General features: G+C 41.3%; 1 protein-coding gene across 8 annotated transcripts in view; it reads right to left on the bottom strand.

Annotated features, from left to right (window-relative positions):
* Positions 1 to 7,476: 7,476 nt before the first annotated feature.
* The window catches only part of DSE (dermatan sulfate epimerase), a 37,804-nt gene continuing 26,635 nt past the window's right edge, over positions 7,477 to 18,645 (bottom strand). For 6 of the 8 annotated variants that reach the window (XM_055810507.1, XM_055810511.1, XM_055810509.1 and 3 more), the window contains 4 exons: positions 18,379 to 18,632; positions 14,386 to 14,625; positions 12,713 to 12,920; positions 7,477 to 10,500 (listed from right to left, as the gene is read on the bottom strand). In XM_055810507.1, coding sequence (XP_055666482.1) covers positions 8,736 to 10,500; positions 12,713 to 12,920; positions 14,386 to 14,625; positions 18,379 to 18,632 — 2,467 coding nt within the window. In that variant the 3' untranslated portion in view covers positions 7,477 to 8,735. Of the gene's footprint in view, positions 10,501 to 12,712; positions 12,921 to 14,385; positions 14,626 to 18,378; positions 18,633 to 18,645 lie in introns of those variants that run through there. The other 2 variants (XM_055810508.1, XM_055810514.1) reach the window with 2 other exon arrangements.

Below are 18,645 nucleotides of genomic sequence, written 5' to 3'. Positions count from 1 at the left end.
CGTCCTATAACCCAGTCCAAGTGTCCTACAGCAACCAGCAGTGTGAGTGCTTTACTGTTCAGCCTACACTAAGCTACAATCAGTATGTGCCATAAAGTAGTCTGCGGAATTCTTAAGTGTTGGCTGTGGATTAAGTGAAAAATCTTTGCTGAGTTTATAAGAAAATATATGGTATTTTCATAGGATTATAAAGGTAGAAATTGTCAGGTTTTATGATGAAATTAAGGAGCCCTAGTGAGGCAGATTATAGAGTTAACTCATTTGTTACCAGGTAAATTACCCTGTGTAGTCAACTAGTCAGTTCCTACAAAACAAAGTTCAGTCTTTTCCATTTACTGTGGAAAATGAAATGCCATAAAATTATTTGCAAATTTAAGCACATTAAACCCAAAATATTTCTATGCTGTTATTATAAATGTTCTGTATTCCACGTGTCCTTGCTTTCTTCAGGTTACACCGTTGCATCTTGCTGTCTTGGAATTGCTGAATGGCTGAGATTTGATTTGGTTTGACTCCTCCTGTGTGTGTGTATGTGTGTGTGTGCGTGGCTGCATGTGCATGTGTGTGGCTTAATGCTGCCTGATCATGTACGCTACAAAATATGCTGCATAATTTTAATTCCATTAATCCTTCTTCTTTTTAAACTTTAACTAGTTCTTCAGCTCATGGTAGTATGGCCCTTTCCCCCATCTCTAGTTTCCCATCCTGGGCTCCTTTGCTGCCCAAATTTTGTTACTTAAAGGATTTTTTTCTAACAGTAAGGCAGTGCAAGAGCTGAGACCCTATCAATTTCAAAGCTGTCCACATGCAGCTGTCTTAGTTATGACAATAAATTCACAGCCTTCTCTGGGCAAAATCAGGGGAGCAAGTTAAGAATGAAAAAAAGAAACCTACTGAATATTCCTGTGAAGGGATGCCTGTCACTTCTTCTGCACTACTTTGTCAAAGGAAATGATGGGTGACTAGGTTTCACTGCAGATTTTCAACCTTTCTCTCACCAAAGAACCTACATGTTATACTAGATATAGCATATAATTCAAATTTATTCTGCATTTCTCTCTGCAGGATAAACATTCATCCTGCTCTTTATTCAGCAATGATGACCACAATGGAGATCTAGTAATGTTCTTAGTCTCCTGTAACTGAGTTTTGTTCTTAGAGAACTTAAAAGTTCCTGGCTTCTGGTCCTCAATCTCATTTGCTCATACAGTTTTTCTAGGCAATCTTACTCCTTGCCTGCAGAAGCTGTTTCAGCGTACCAGAAATGTATGAGCTGTGTCAGGCTATGGTAGCTACGTATGGCTTGTATTAGAGGCTGAACTCTATTACACTCAACAGCACTTGGGTGTGCAGTTTCAGTACTTACCTTTTATATGCAGCTGGTCCTGCTGTCAGCCTGTCCTGCCATTTGGGAGAATCTATGACATTGTAAGGAGCAGAAAGTTTTGTTTTTTTCTTGATAGGAAGACATGATTCAAAAGGAAAGAATGACAGATGGGACACATCCTTGTGAAAGCATTTTCAGTTGCCTATTATTTTGTGTTAGCAGTAAGTTTCCAAGTCTCTGGGTCTACCCTCATTTATTCTGTAATGCTCAAATACTTCACCATCCTTATCATTTTATTTGCAAGGCATTTGCAGCTGTAAGTATTTTGTAGCATTATTGAACATCTTCTGTATTGCTTTACCTTACATAAAGGCAGAGTTATTTAAGCATCCTTCCAGGGACTGTGGTCCTCTGCCCATTTTCCCATTGCTAGCAGTCTGCAGTTGAGTCCACAAGAGGAAACTTCATGAGGCATACAAGACTGTGTTTACCAGTTCACCACTTGTGCTGTCAGAGCCAGCTCCTCCACACAGCTTATTGAAGCAACGTTCTATGGAGCCTTGGGCCCTCTGAGGCAGGGTAAAATATATGACATTTTAAGGCTGATACATTGCATGCTGTTCACCACGCACTGGGGAAATGGGATCTCATCGCTGCCAATGGGTCAGTCACAGGCACCTTAATTACCTGACAAACTTAATAAATGAAAGAATACAATTACTTGATCAAAATTGATTGCTTGAAAAAAAGGGTTATGCCATATAAAAAAAGACAAGCATGAGATAAGTGATTATAGTTCTAATCTATAACTATCAGTTAAGATCTACTATAACTGTTTTAGCATTTTCACTAGGGTATGAAGCAACTTGGCCTTACTTAGCATGTCCTGAGGAGTTCAGCTCCTCATCCTAAAGATAGTCCTGTTCTTTAGGGAGAAAAAGAAATGTATATGCTGATCACCTACTCTTTTGCCACAGGCTGAATTAAACTTACTCTTACAGCGGTGTGACATTATAGGGAATTTTCCTCACCCCATCCTCCTCAAGCTTCCTTTGTTGGCATTTCCTGAAGGCAGATCCACCAGGCCCATCTTTCCTGGCATTCCTAGCTTCCTGTGTTACAACCTTTATGAAGACGAAGTGGAAAACTAGGGATTTAATACTCAGGATTTTAGAATCATTCCAACTCCTTGAAGATTGCCTTTCAGCTGGTGGTAGGTACATAGCTAGGCTGACTGTGTAATGTTTGGAGTGAAAGTACTTACTGGTGTAAAAAGGTATGGTAATATTTTGGGACAGTCACAAATTCATATATCCTTTTGCTATGGATTATTGTTCATGGTAGCATAGCCCTGGGAGTTGGAGAACAGCTTTCCTCTTGATTGTCCCAGCATCAGTCAGGAGTGAAACCAGTAAAGACTTGTGTCCAAAACCACCAGTGACAAAGGGGAAGTCTTACACAATAACACATTTCAAATGCTAAACTGTTTTTCTCTGAGTCAAATGCTGTCTTCTTTTATCAGGCCTGAGGAACCTGTCAGGAAATGTGGCATCTGGGGGAAATGCTACACATGCATTTAGCTGAAGGAATGACTAGATAACACTGGGGTAAAATGGCAAACAGGATAACAGGACTGGGATTTCCTCATAAAGGCATGTGCCTGTGCCACTGCTCATTGCCTACAGCAGGCCTATGGATGAGGAAAAAGCGAGTGCCCCTTGCTGAGGTGGCAATGCCCAGCTGTACTGTTGCAGTGGGATACACTGCATATACCATGGCTCCATATACCATGGAGGACATACATACTGGATCCCATCCTGTCAGATGACTGAATGTGGTACAACTCACGCGTAGTATGCTTGACACATGCCAACCCTTCTGGGTGTACGCTGTGCAGGTGGACACCAGTACACTGCTGCCTGCCCATATGTCAAAGGCTCTTAGAAAAAAAGGAAGCTGGGAGTGGGCTGCCACCACTGTGACAAGTCTCAGAGACCCTGCCAGACGCTCTTCCCCAAGGGTCTCTCATACCCAGAGCAGGCTACCAGCTAGACAAATGGTAGTCACAGCCCATTCCTCATGGCTATCTTTCCTAGGGGACCTCACAGTGCTTTTCCTTTCTATGACTGGTGAATATCGCAGCCCAGATGGATGGGGCTGCATGTTGGGCAGCCCCGAGTTAGGTGCTGAGCTGAAGAGCTCTGAAGTCCAAGAGCACCTCACACCTACAAGTTAAAGCTTACCTGAGAACAGATGAGAAGAACACAGCTTTCACAGCATCACTAAGGCCCAGGGGGACTACTAGGATCTCGTTGTTAGTCTTCAGTATCGTGAGGATTCCCACAGTAACTCTGGTAGCATTGCAGGCATTCTTGTGGAGAGCATGGACATATAAAGGCATGCTGACAGCATCTCTCCTAATTTTCTGCCGTTTAGAACTTGACTGACAACAGATCTGTGGGATTTAACTGCATAATTCCATTACCACAAGAACATTACTACCACAATGCATAGTTTTCATTGTTCTCTTGCTATTTTTATGAACAGGAATTAGAAGTAGAGAGGATATAGCCTTGTATATATGGATTCATGTGTTCCTTAGTATCTCATGACCACTGCAGTCATGTTCAGTTTCACTGAAATCTGAAGATGAAATCTAAATTCTCATGAAATTATTAGTTTTCCTATTAACTTAAATGGCTGCAGCCACTCTAGTGTGGAGTAGCAAACCAAGGCACACGCAAATTTAGTCACCCATCTGTATTACGTTATTATCAGGAGAAAAACTGATGCCAGCTTTGAGGAAGACCCAGTGATAAACCTGTTTTTCAGACTATTTTTCAGAATGCATTTATATATTGTGTAGTTAGGTCCAGTTCTCCTGCCTGTCTCAAGCAGGCAGCAACTATATTCCTTCCTTGAAAGGGTGCTGGGCTCTTTCTTTGAAGTGCTTTGACATTATTTGTTTGAAGGTTGAACTCGTTTAGAAATCAGTCTCTGTACTGATGACAGTATGGACATAACCAGCACTGGATCACACAAGCCTCCCGCTGCAGAGTGCTCCTGGAGTCAACTGCCAAGAAAAGGCAGAAAATAAAATCCTGGCTTCATTAGCTGAGTCTGACTTGCCAGCTTGAAGGTACCCTACTGAATTTTAACAGAGTAGCCAGAGAAAAGGGATTAGACAAAGGTATGTTTGATCCCAACTAAGATTTTTGCAGACCAAATGAATGTAAATGTAATGTCCCAGTGCAGAAATACAGCTGTTTTCCAAATACTATAAGCTTTCAAACACTGAGAAAAAACTTTTCATCTGTGGAAAATACATAGGCCGACAGAAGAATTTGATCTATTTCAGACACATAATCCTTCAGAATAAGCTTTGATCTTACAAGTTTTAAGAAATGAGGTAATGTGCTCCATTCCCTTTGCTTCCTTTATCACAATGATGTATATAACACAGCCAATTTTTAGCTGGACTCGAAAAATCATCAAAAAAATCTAAGAACCAGATTGCACACTCAAACATATACACCGCTACCTGTGGGATGAATTGCCATTCACTTCGTTCAGAATACATTGAACTAACTTTAGACTAATTTAGACTGCAGCTCTGAAATAAAGCATGCGTGACTGAACCTCAGCTATTGAAGAGAAGTTGAGTGAAGTCAGCAGGGGTCTCAGATGAATACAAGAACCCATCCACATACACCCAGTTGTAGGATAACCATCTTTTCCTGTGGCCAGAGATGCAGCAAATTAACATTTTTAGAAACCAGAAAGCAGCAGAACAAGAATGGGAGCAGAGGCATGTGCCTGTCCTGGTTTTGGCTGGTGGTACTTAGTTGCAGACTGGCATTAAATCACAAGTGCCGGAAACACTTCAGTATTGTGACTCCATGTAAATAGGGAGTGAAAGATAATTTCACTACTGGGCACCATACAGTGACATTTCAAAGCCGTTCAGTATACCCAATCCAGATGAAACTAGTGCCAAGTGTCCCTGCCACAGAGCCCACTGAGACTGCTTCTCTCCTGCATTTCAGATAAAGAACACAAAGGTGAGGACAGCATCCTCTCCTGTCAGCAAACATTAAAGAACACCAATCTCCTCCAGCCCTCCCACCAGCCGTTAGGGCTACATGGGTTGATCCCATACCTGCTATTCCTCACCACACTTCCTAGTACAGCAAGGGCAGCTCAGATTTTTCAGTGTATGCTGCCATCTGAGACCTTCAACTGTTTCTTCATTGTGACACAGACACACCCAACAGCCTGAGCTGCTGGTTGCTGATGGCATGCAACCATCTGTTCTTCCATTTGCTTCTGATTCCATTAAAAACGATGATCTTTGATAAGGAATGAGAAGGACAAATGAGAATGGAAGCGAACATTGGAAACAAAACTTATATGACCATTGCAGAGGGACTTTTTAAAGGCTCTGGCCTGGAAAAGAATAAGAAAATGCGCAAGATTCTTTTCGTATCTGAAATACACTCAGCTTACAAAGCATACAATTACGGCTTCATTGCTAGTTGAAGCAAACATTAGTTGCCCTATCTGAATTAGCTACATCTGTGTAAGTGGAGTTCAGAGTGGCCAGTAATGACAGCCATATGCAGGTAACTCATAAATCTTTAACAGAAAGGTATCAGCAGCTGCAAACCAAGCACAGGCAGGAAAAACCTTGGATTCCCGCTTCATGCTGAAATGGGTCTGGTCTCCCATTCAGGAGGACAGAGTGGTACATTTCATTTCCTTTCCCTCCACCACTGCATGTACGCTATTTGTTTGAATGCTGGTTTGCTTTAAAAGCTGCTTTAAGATCTGGTTGTGAACATGGACAGCTCTTGCAACCACGTCTTAACCCTTTGTGTTGCTGTAACGGTGCAGAGGAGTATAGTGTAAATGAGAGCTAAGGTGCACAACCATACCTTACTTCCCAACCTCTGTAATTCTGCAGTTTCATTTGACAGTCACACAAATCCAGTGCTAGAATTCAGATGCCACACTACAAAGCAGACCAAGAAATGCAGGTATTTCTCAAAAGCCTTCTACACTATAGGTTGGCTTTCTATATAGCTGACTGTTCAAAGCAATAGCAAATTGACACAGGGTAAATGTGCATAGACATGAAATAAAGTGAAATATTTGTATTAACTCCACCGTTGACATTACCCTGATAAAGGCTAAAAGCTACAACAGGTCTTTATTTTCCTGAAGGTTCATAGGCTCACAGAGGACATGGAGATACAAGCACAGGTTATTTACTTATAGGGCATAATGACTCTCTGGATTACCCTGGGGCAATTTTATGGCACCAGCTCCCATTGGAGGGATGTGCCAGGCCGTTCAGCTAAACTGCAATGGTACCTGGATTTCTCAGTGTTTCATGGCCAACAGTAGTATCACCTAATATTGAAAAACTAACCAACAGTGTCCTTGAAACTGAACATAACCCAACAGCTATTTCAGTTGTGTTCATGTCATCACAGTACAAAGGCAGAAACAAGGACATTTCCAGTGACACGCAGTCTGCCACAATCTAGTCACACTTTCAGTAGGCACCACTACAAACATGGAGCTATACTGGGTGACGTTCCCCAGGCTCACCTTCCTTCACCTTAAGCAGTTAAGTGGGTGGTTTGAAATAGGTGATTAACAACCCGACATGCCTTTTGCAATTGGAGAAAAAGGAAAGCTATGTCTTGAAAGAGTTTCAAGGTCTTAGGTAGCCCGAGTATCTATCTGAAGGCTCTCTTTCTCCACTGATTATACACAGGATCAGAAATTAACTGGGATCCTAAATCTTTACTTAGACTAAATGCACCAAATGTCACTGGACAAATCCAGGCATTGGAGACTGTAGTAGGGCTTACGTATGTGAATACAGTGCTCTGAAATGGCTCAGCAGCTGGAAGCTGGTGAAAATATTCTGACCTGTTCACTGAAGATGTTTAGACAAAGAAAGCTCATCACATTTCAACATACAGACTCGCAACACAACAGCAGCAACATAGGTAACAGATACCTAAATGGGTATAAGGACGAGGAAACAGGTTTCTGGTTTGAACAAAGTGCTGATGAATATCATTACTGTAATTATCAGGAAAAATATTTTAATCAAAGAAAAACAACTTTTCCACAGAGACAATTACAATGTTTTTATTTAGCAAATGTACTGGAAGAATTGTTTTTCTGTGAAGACATACAGATATGCCCCAATTCCACAAAGCTTCCATTCTCTCAAATAGCTATGATTTTTTGAAATCAGTTTAATGAACAGAAGGGGATATATGTGGAGATGTCAAACTTATTTGTGTCATAAACCACATGATTCCATTTACCACTAATCCCCAAATAATTGACCCGGGGCCACCAAGAGCTTGCAGAACCCTTGCTGGTGCTTTATAGAGAACAGGCTGCTCACACAATTTAACTGTCCTCTGTTTCTAGCCATGTGAACAGAAAAAAAGACATTAAATACTTCCTTAATGCCTCTTTTTTCATACCAGCAATTGCTAAGGTTACCACACAATTGCTTTGGTTTTTCGTTTGTATTTTTACAATTGCATATGGCAGGGCAGTGATCTAGGACATTATTTCTCTACTAAGCTGTGCTTCAAACTATAGAAAACTCCACCTTGTAAAACTGAGACCAGACCCTACAGCATCCATCCTTCTACAGTCTACATTTGACTGAAAGATAAAGGATTATTTTTCCTGAGAATTTTGTTCCTTTATACTTTGAGTTAGCCCCATATTTGCCTTCTGCTACTGCCTACTAGGCACTGTGCCTCTCACTTGGCAAGTACTGACATGACTGCCATTTCGCACTGTGCCAGACTGTAAAGCACGGAAGAGACGACATGATGTAAGGGTCTGCAATAATTATACAGGAGTGTCCCACACTGAAGCTTTCTTTGGTTTGGCAGAGAGAAAGGAAGTGTACTGCTAAGATCTGCCTTGCATACTTGTGTTTGAATGTTCTTTTCTTAAGAGAATGTCCAGAGACATCCATAGCAGCCTGAAATGAAAACTCACTAAATGCAAACCCAGTTCTGTATAAAAAAGAAAGCCCTTAGAAACAAATCTATTAAGAGGGCTCTTCTCACCAAAAATTAATTACAACTTTACATTACTGAACTCTGATGAACAAAGCATAACATTCCCTCAGATGTGAGGCCCAACTCAAAACACAAAGGAGGAGTACTTATTAAGTACTTAGTTTTCCGAGATAATTAATTGCTTGCCCTATTCTTACATCCCTTCTGGTCTGAAACCAAACCTTCCCCAGCTGTTTTTGGAATGTTTCAGAAAAAAGAAGATAAATTTTGGCCCTATTAGGGTTAATGCTTTTGCATAGACATATATGACCATAAACTGGTCGACTAGTAGAGGTCTCCTGCTAACATTGTGACTGAGAACAGGAAGAATACAGCCACAATAATATACAGCTGTCTACTAAAAGTATTGCATACAGACATCTTTGGCCATGCAGTCTCTTTGCCTTCTGGAAATACGTGAGCTGCATTGCTAACATGACAAAAAAAATAGCAATGTTGAGAATTAGAAAGAGGCGGGTATAAGAAGCTGATATTGATGGGGCACTACTTCGAGCAGTTGTCACCATCTGTGCCAGCCCTGATCGGCCTTTGACTGAGACCCCAGTTTTGTGCTTCACATAAGTGATATCTGCGAAATCCAGAAGATCTTTCATTTCCTCATCTTCATCTACAGGCAACTCTTTTTGTGCTTGAGTCTGTGCCTTTTGTCGCACTTTTCTTTCATTTACCTCAATTTGTGCAAAAATGTCAGGAACGGCATCAACAAATTTGTAGCCTTTGGCTACCTTTCTGTTTTTCTTTGCTCTGCCATGCTGCTGCTGCTGCTGCCTCTGTGAGATTGCAAATATCCTGTCAATGGCCTCCTCTGTCTGTCTCTTATCTGAAAACCTCAGCAGGCGCTCAGCAGTCTTCCTAAAGCTAGCTGTGTTGCGTACACGAGACAAAATCTGCTTCTCAAGATGCTGGAAAACAGGCTTAAAATGCTGCAGGTTCCTCTCCACGATCCCTACGTAGTCCTTCACTTCTGGCACTGTGGAGCTTCTAATGGCAGAAGCTCTGTCAAAGACAATTTTTTGGCGGTCCGCAATTACCTGTGCAAAGGCAGAGCGGGACCCATCCTCAATGGGCCACAGGTACACCGTGTAGGCGTGCTCACTGGTGGTAACGAAAACATCCAGCTGCGGAGAATCTCCGCGGACGGTGAAGCTCTGCACGTCAACGGAGGGCCCGATGAAAAGGTAAATGGCCCTTGTGATGGGGTGCCGCAGGAGGGTGGTTACATTCACGTAGTTTGTTCCATTGTACGGGTAGCCCCGGGGATACATCCTTGAGGCGATGGTAGCTTTCTCGCTGTGGCCAGTGTCATCCATCCAGTACATCTTATATATCCCATCACGGTGCCTAATAAAGGCCCCATGGACATCATCAACAACTGTTTCTTCAAAAGGCACATCCACGTTGTGGAAGAAACTGGTCGCTGCCTCCAGGGGGCTGTCATCTTCTAGATGGATTTGGTCCACTAGCAAGAGAAGCTGGGGGTGGAGAAGTATGAGGTTTCTTTGCAGTTTTCTCAGCTTCAGTTTAGGATTATACGCTCCTACTCCTTCTCCCCTGATAAAAACCACCCCGCTTCTCTCCATGGCGGCAACCACTCGTCCCTGACAGTCACCAGCCAAGTCGTGTTTATATTTAAGCCACTTCGAGGAACAGTCTTCTGTAACCTGCCCTTCCCATGGGGAGAAGCAGCTCTTGGCCACGGCAGGGGAAAACATCAACACATTATTAAAAAAAGTATATTTTGGCCCATATAGAGCTTCTGTTATGAAAGGTACGCCGTTGGGAGCAAATGTAAAGGAGTTCTGGTCCGGGTGTTCGTGGCCAGCGTTAAAGTTCCTCCACCCCTTGATCCACTCTTTGTACTTGTTCTTATGAACAATATCATATATTGCACGTCCTCCCAGCTTTCCTGACTTGAAGGAAAGGAAAGGCCTGTTGATTTCAGCTGGCAAAGCACTTCCATAGGTTACCACTCCCCAGTCCTCAAAATAATGCAGCTTAGGAATCCCATAGTCCGGCGGAGGTACAGAGCGCAAACTTGCATCATACCTGCCAAAAAGATCGAGAAAATGGGTTTAAAAATCACTCGACTGATTCCATTATCAGCACCTGTACAAAACTCCAAAACTGATGCAATATTTACAGCAAGGAGCAAGCTATATAAAGCTCACACGTGTGCTTCCTGACTGAACTAATCATACAGTTCTAACAATACTTATCATACAAATCCCTCTACAATATTTTTTGGTGCGCTTTTTATAGAATAATAGCTGAAAGCATCTGCTACGCATTTAAAACCAGTAATCCTTCTGCAGTCAAAAAAGTAAGAGTACCACTAATTTCAAACTATCCACCTTTTCTCTTATATCATAAAGCTACTGACTGCAACATAAATCTCTAAAAAAGGCACATTAGGACCAGGCTGTAGACACGGTCTGTTTTGCACTAGACATCAACATCAGCACCTACTACTAACTTCTTAAGCAAGAGAAGCAGAGTATCGGTTTTGCTAACTGATGATTATAGAAGTCTGGAGTCTCCAAACAGAATTGGCAATTAACTAAAAACTATTAAAAAGGCATTTTGAAGGATAATTTTTTATGATTTATATCACTTAGTGTATGTTAGTTTCCTTCTGCAACTAGGTCGAAGAAAAAATTTGCATGGCTTTCTTATATAAATTGTAAGATGCAAGACATTCAGTTTACAAAGAGGTCTTCATTCCAGAAAAGGTTACAATGCTTATAATTTTTGTTTTATTTGACCTACAGATCTTGAAAGAAAAAAGACCCCAAAACAACCATGGAAAACAAAACCCTAACCTTCTGGCATTTTATTTAAGCAACCAAAATAAACAAAGCCATCATTAAGCCCAGTCGTATTTCTGTTAGATAGTTCCTCATCAGATTTATTCTCTATAGCTAGCCAGGAGCCTCTGTCAAGCCCTAGACCAGGGGTCCTCAAACTACAGCCTGCGGGCTGGATACGGCCCCCCAGGGTCCTCAATCCGGCCCCTGGTATTTACAGACCCCCCGCCCCCCCCCCACCGGGGGTTGGGGGGAAACCAAGCAGCCGCAGATGGCTGCCTGCCACTGCATCCGCGCCAGCCCCCTGGTTAAAAAGCTTGAGGACCTCTGAGCTAGACAATCACAGCTCATGTCCTGCAGAGGGCTTTGGGTAATTCCAACCAGCGCCAGAAGCCTGCTCTGTATCTGGTGGTCCTTGATGGAGATTCCCCTAAAAGCAGACCTTTTCCCTGAGACGGTAATGCAAGTGGACATGTTCATCAGAAGAGCAACACTGCAGCACAGGGAAAAGGCAACTGTTGGAATAGTCAGGTAATTTGATTTTTTTTTCTTTTTTACTCAGGTGCTCTTAAAAAATTTCTTTCTCTTTGACATTGAAAATAATTTCCTAAGTATGAATTCTCAAGATTTCCATGGAGATGCAGGAGTAAAGAATGATGGAATGGGGTTTAGAGAAGAGATTCTGTACGTTGCAAATAACAAGATGAAGGCTGCTTGGAGCCCAATAAACATGCATTCTAATGTGCATATCAAAAACGTAAAACAATATATATTCAATAATACTTTTCTTCTAAGAGAGAGAAACTGAGTGACACCGATTCCTTGAAAATGTACTTGTTCTCTCCTCTGACTGAGGGAATTTATATGGATATCTAAAGCCTCTTGGGTCTTTTCATTTATAACCCCTAGAAGACTGACATACAAGTTAGCAGAGCTATAAATTACATGGAAGATATGGATCCAGTCATCTATCATGATATTTTTCCTAAGCATAACTTGCAAATTAGTGGGCAAAAAGAATAGTAGCCTTACCACTTACATTACTTTAGATTTTAAAAGAAAGTTTATATTATTACTTACAGCTTTTAAAAGAAAAAATTTTCTTTATTATTAAAGAACACAACAGGATTAAAAACCATTCAATGGACCAAATAAACCAAAGAATACAGGCAGGCAAAATTTCTGTTCTTTTGGAACTGCTTGTATTCTGTACAAGCAATAGACAATGGAAACAAAATGCAAAAGTAGATGTAGAGCAAGACCACATGTTCTCTACAGCAACACATACTGTGCATCTATGCTAAGTGAAGAAGTTCTTCTGAGACTAAGGACTCTCTGGGTCACACATGGCCAGCCTAATCTTGGCTTCTACAGTACAAATCTAAGATAATGAATTACCACTAAGAGCAAACAGCTGTCAGGTTCCTTTTGAGCCCACTCATTCCCTTTCATACCAGAGAAATTCAGTGTGGAGAGTGCACCACCTCTGCCCTTTGGATGGTGTTCCTGGGCCCTCCACCACTCTGTTCCTTCTGATCTGCTCTGCCAACCAGTTCCCACTGCCGTTGCGCATGACAAATTTGTCAAGAAACACCAGCTGGCTCTCTGGCCCGTAGAACCAGTTATAGTTGGAATCCGCGATGGCCACAGTTCTCTGAAACCCTTGGGAAAAAGTGCAAAGGAATGTAAGAAAGAACAAATAAACATACAAAGATGTGTTTGTAGAGCATCACGGTGAAACCAAGGGGTACAAACAGAAGCAGCCTTTTCAGATGTTTATAGACCTAGTTGTAAATGAGCCATAAACAGGTTGCACAGGAGCTGTTCCCTTCCGCTGTAGCTAACTTGAATACCCACCTTTCTTCCTCGGCATTGGGCTACAAAGTACTACAAAAAATGTAAGAAGCAACATCCCATCCACTGCCTCTTCTCACTCAAATTTGGCAAAGGTAACTTTCTGTTTACTGCTCTCACTTTTCCTATGTCAATCCAAACTCTCCAAAGCAAGAAACAGAGGTGTCCCAAGGAAAAAAAGAAAACCAGCTTCATCCTGAAACAGCTAGCATGAGTTCACTTTGCTCTTAGGACCCTCTCCACAGTAGATGCCTGCAGTCTCACGTGGAGTCAATGCAATTCCTTATGTGCCTGTGCTGCCATGCCAAAGCTGTGCTCAGCCACTGTTACATACACAGCTAGATCTGGGGTTCTTACAGCCATTAAAGTTATCACGGTCTTTTTAACCAGAAATTTGGACAACATAAGCTCCTAGTTAATTGTCCTGCAAATAACCAACACTGAAATCTTGCAAGGCTTCCTGAAACTCAATCTCTTCTGAAGGCTAGGAGGAGTCAGCAATATTTATTAACTTATAACTGGTTTCGTATTTGTACATCTCCATCTTTTAGTCACAACTAGGACTTCAAATCAGAGATGCTAAAACACACTACAAGACAGCAGAGAGATCCAGCAAGAGAACAGAGATATTAAAAGTCTTCAAAATAGACCCATTGGTGATGTCAGATTAACTCTCACATTGACATAACAAAATGGTTCATGTACCCCTGGACCATAGAAAGAAACCTATCATTTGTGTCAATGACATTTTCTACAAGAAAAATATTTTTATTAAAATGGTATAAAAATCGATTTCACTGTTTTGTGGAAAACTGGTGATCATGTAAAACTTTCCTGCGCTTTACTGATGCTTTTACCCTAGCTTCATCATTTTCTCTTCCTTTTACCTAATCTTCTGGTGTGATAATTTCTGGCAAAGGAAAATATCAATAGGAATCTTGAAGAATATTATTTTTCAAACAGACAACCCCAGAGACAGGTCTGTTTCAAACTCAAAAATCCAGAAATCAAATTCTGAAGCATTGCTTTTTCTCCCAAATGATGTTTCTATCTTTTCACTGATTTTAAAAGCCACAGTTTAATAATGATCTTTAATAAGCAGTGTTAAACAAGGATGTCATTGTTTTGATGGATTACATAGGTGAAATCTGAGGAAAAGGTTATTTTAAAAAACCCAAGTACAGTGTTATTTTAAAAAGGCCTATTTCAAGTACAAAATTTACTGCTGCTTCAAAAGTTAAAAGATTCACCTTCATTCACCCAAAGGACCTACCTGGCAGGACAGTCCTGTACATAAATGCAAAGTGCTGCTTGAGCCAGGGATGGCTGAAGTGATTGATATCAAAGTGCCTTTGGACAAGAAACACGTACTGAAACAGCGATCTGGTTGTGTAGCTGCCATAAGCTACGCCTTCATAGAGGGAGCCATCTGTGACCTCCTGCAGCAGGACTACTGACTTCTCCATGATTGCCAACACTTGCTTGGTCCACAAGTAAGCTTCTTGAAGGTAGCCTGAAAGAAAAAGGTGTTGGGAAATCTAATTACACCACCATGGATCTTAGAGTATGTAATCTGTACTCCCACAATGGTATCCTTTACAGCATGGAATCTGCAATCCAGAGCTCTATAATACAACCTAGTGCTGCAGCATCCCTGTAGTTCTAGGGTGTTAAATAAAACACTGTATTTAAACACAGCAAAGCAAGGTCACATGAGCAGGGAAAATCCTATCAACCACCTTTCGCAGATAATGTGGGATTATGCTTTCCATCTTAAAGGAAAATTTCTTTAATGCATTCTGGATATGCAAAAAGGGAAGAGCCCAGTCAAGACTATTGTATTTCAAATTAAAGCCCTATGAAAACAAATTTAGGTCCCCACTAGAGGGCTCCAATAATGCAAATATTCTAATCAGTCATTTTTCACTGGCTTGATCACCAGCATGGTCAGGAGATCCTCAGAGCTTAAAAATACAAAGAAATTGACGTTTGAGCTGCAGTTAACTGATACTCTAATTCATGCTCTAATTTAAGAGATGCTCTGTTCTACTTACACTTTCGGTTTGTTGTACGACCTGAAGGGTTATCCAAATAGAAGTTAAGTTGGGAAAGTTTTGCATGGTTAATTCCAAATGCAGATTCTTTAATTCCAGAATAAAGGTAACCTTTCAACTAGGATAACTTTCAGCCTCCACATATTACAAGCCCTAAACAGTTGTATTTCTTCTAAAGAAAAGACTTTCAGACATCTTACTATTTTTGTGCACTCTATGAAAATCAAGAACTGGGAAAAGGTTGTGAGAAGACCTTCTCAGGGCTTGTCTGCCTTTAATAAGGAACAAAGACAAGCACAAGAGCCTCAGCACTGCACTTATGTATTGCAGAAGTCAGCGTGTGGATCCCAGCAGAGGAAAGGCTGTGTGCCTTCTCTTACTTTCTTTTGGATTCACTGGCAAGAGAGGCAGGACTAACAAAGAACAACTGCCTCGTGTGTGTATATGGCAGCTTAGTGTCCTCTCAACTCAAAGTGTCTGGACACAGCTTTTACCAGACTTATTTCCAGACTTATTACAGACTTATAGCAGAGCTCAGCTGGCATACATTACACCCCATTACGTGGGAAGCAGTGCCTGCTGAATGAAATGCATGTGCCAGGCTAAGGGAGTATGATCTGCCTTTCAAACCCGTTACTGAGACTGTTTCACTTCATTGCCACAGTTGCAGAGTGACGAGCAATTCAGACATCCTACTAGTCAAGGCTACTCAGTTAACAGAGAGAAAAAAAACTGCAATGTCTAAATTAAACTAACATGATGCTTTTATCTGCTGGCTGAAGAGACAACTATGATGGGGAAAACCTGAGCAAGAGGGGCAGGTGGTGCTACTTACTTCCACTTACTTTACTTACAGCTGTCTTGACACTGCTTCATTACTCTGATGGGATTTGGCAGCACAGCAGTATGTCTGAGAAAAATCCCAAATGCTTCCACTGTTCCCTCTCCTAACAGGCACAATAGCTAACTTTTGACTATTGCACTAGCAAGAATGGTATTTTCCATGGTTCAGCATAGTGCATTTATCATTGTAATGCACGTATGTTCTGTTTATTTAGTGTACATCTATGCTATAACCCTATACTTGTAGTATATTAAAGAATAATATATTAGAATGAAAAAACAGTAACAGACTCAACACTCTGTCTGGCTACACAACAAAACAGAACAAATCTCACCTAAAATTAGCAGTATCTATATCAAGTTAGGCGTTACTGAACTTTCTTTTTTGAATATCTGTTTACCTTAACTACAAAGACTTCAATATATGTGTGTGCCTAGAATTCATTTCAGTTAGTTTCATTTGTCAGTCCTATGACAATGTTTACATGTTTTTAAGCTGGCTATTTTGTCTCTGCATGCTTCAATAGCTGAATTGTGTTTAAAATAATCAGCTGGAATTTAAACCTTTGGGGTGAAAGGTATACACTGGGATACAACACCATTTGCAATTGCTGTGATCTGATACAGGAAGAATAGCATGTTCACTCACTTTCTTCCTCCTGCCCCCTTTTTTTTTTCTCCTTCAGAAAAAGTCTTTTGTCTTGGAATGAAATTTTTTTAAAAAACTTCTTTTTGATTTTAGACCAACAGAAAAGCTTATTTTAAATTTCCATTTTTTAAAAATAAAGTTGCTCTATATTGAAAACAACTGAGTTTTCAGTTAGAAATACACAGTCTGTTCTGACCTATTTTCATTTGAAATATCATTACTATTTTCAAATTGTTCAAATGTTGCTGAATTTCCCCCCCCCCCCCCTTTTTTTTAATTTTTTCCAAAATTCCCACCAACCTTTGGTGAAAGAAATATTGCCCAACTTCGTGATGTTACCATTGTTTGGCACAAAGCATTCCTATGGTCTATACTCTGATGAAAAGCAGAGTCATCTTGCAAACTGCCAGCTTTCTGCACCAACAGAGGTTTGGGGCAGGATGGAATTACAAGGAATTTAGCAAAACCCACTGAATAAACATGGTCCGAGTCTTCCATTTGCAGAAGACAAGATAGCAGGAATGGGAACAGCTTCCACACATACTCTTGCTGCTTTTCAGTATATGCACATCAGTGAATTAGCTTGCTTTGACAAACACTTAACAAAAAGATGCCCCCTCAAACAGAGTAGGTGCCACAGTTTTTTGGCACAATTCTGTGGGCATCTGAAAGCTCCAACGATGTGCAGATGTGCCTTTGCTTGGCAGAGCTGAACAGCTTGGCAACACCATCAGCATCTATAAACTATTTTCCTTAACTTGCAGCAAGTAGTTCCATAGGGCATCACGTTTTCAAAATACTTCTAGCACATATTAAATAATCACTTGATAAAATACTGACGCATTCTTATAAAAGCAGGAGCTGGCTCCATGAGTTCCACCTCTCAGCTGAAGTACCACTGGGCTTTAAAGTCAGGCTATCTCATCTGCTCTCCCTCTGACTCTGTGACTTGCATTCTTGCTTACACTGTGCAGCACTTAGGAGAAGAGGGACAGCCCCCAGTCAGAGCAGCCAAAAGCAAACTGGTAAGGTTATTCACCTGGGAACTGGCAAGGCTGGGTTTAAGACCTGGCGCAAAAAAGGAAATGACACCTGGCACAGACACCTCTTGGATGAAGGCTGTGGGGCACAAGGGCATAGTCCAGAGGGAGAAAGTTAAAGCCCTACTCATCTCGATAGAAAAAGATGCTGGAAAGAAAGGTCCTGAGCTGTGGCCTTTGGGTGGATAAAAGTTACACCTTTGCAGCTCCCTCAGGGAGACAAGTTGTGTATGAAATTCCAGGTTATCCTGTTGTCTAGCACCCAGCTCACAGCGTGGGATGTTTCTGACTACTGACCTTCTCAGTATGTTGCTTAAGGAGACCAAGTGCATCACTCTTTACCGATAATCTATCCTGAAAGACCCTGTCTGTAAATCTGGACTGGACAGACTATACACGAGGGGATTTTTAACTCTTATAAACAGTGAGGTAAGAATTTCAGAATCACTTAGAGAATCGAATTTATATACATGGGTACATATACATATATATTATACTTTGTGCATCTGCTCACAGACTTTTGTTCTTCTCAGTAAACTGAATTTTTCTAAGCAACCAAAGAGCAAACCCCATACTGCTGTACTCTTGGAAGTATTTCCATCTGTTCCTGAGCTTTGCTGCATAAACGGCTGACTGAGTTGATACACTTCAGAAAAACATTGCTATAGTTTAGGACATACCTTGATTCATCAGAACCAGGCTTCCAGCCAGCAGGGCCACACAGTTGGTAGGCTGGTGGTTGTGGAGGTACTGGAAGCCCCATCCACGTCTGTATGATGTTTCGTACATATATCCTGAGGCATTGGCAATGACCTCAAGAAATCTCTCCTGTTGAGTCTTGCTAAGGTAGCTGTACAAGAAGTCATACGCAGTGGCAAAACCAACTAAGGAGTGAGCAAGAGGGACCTCATCCCATGGGGCATCCTTCACTAACCTGTCAATAAAAA

This window comes from Falco peregrinus, chromosome 7 (assembly GCF_023634155.1).
Source record: "Falco peregrinus isolate bFalPer1 chromosome 7, bFalPer1.pri, whole genome shotgun sequence".
In the NCBI taxonomy this organism is placed as follows: domain Eukaryota; kingdom Metazoa; phylum Chordata; class Aves; order Falconiformes; family Falconidae; genus Falco; species Falco peregrinus.
Note: the sequence above shows the minus strand (reverse complement) of the source record. Positions and strands in the feature narration are given on the sequence as shown.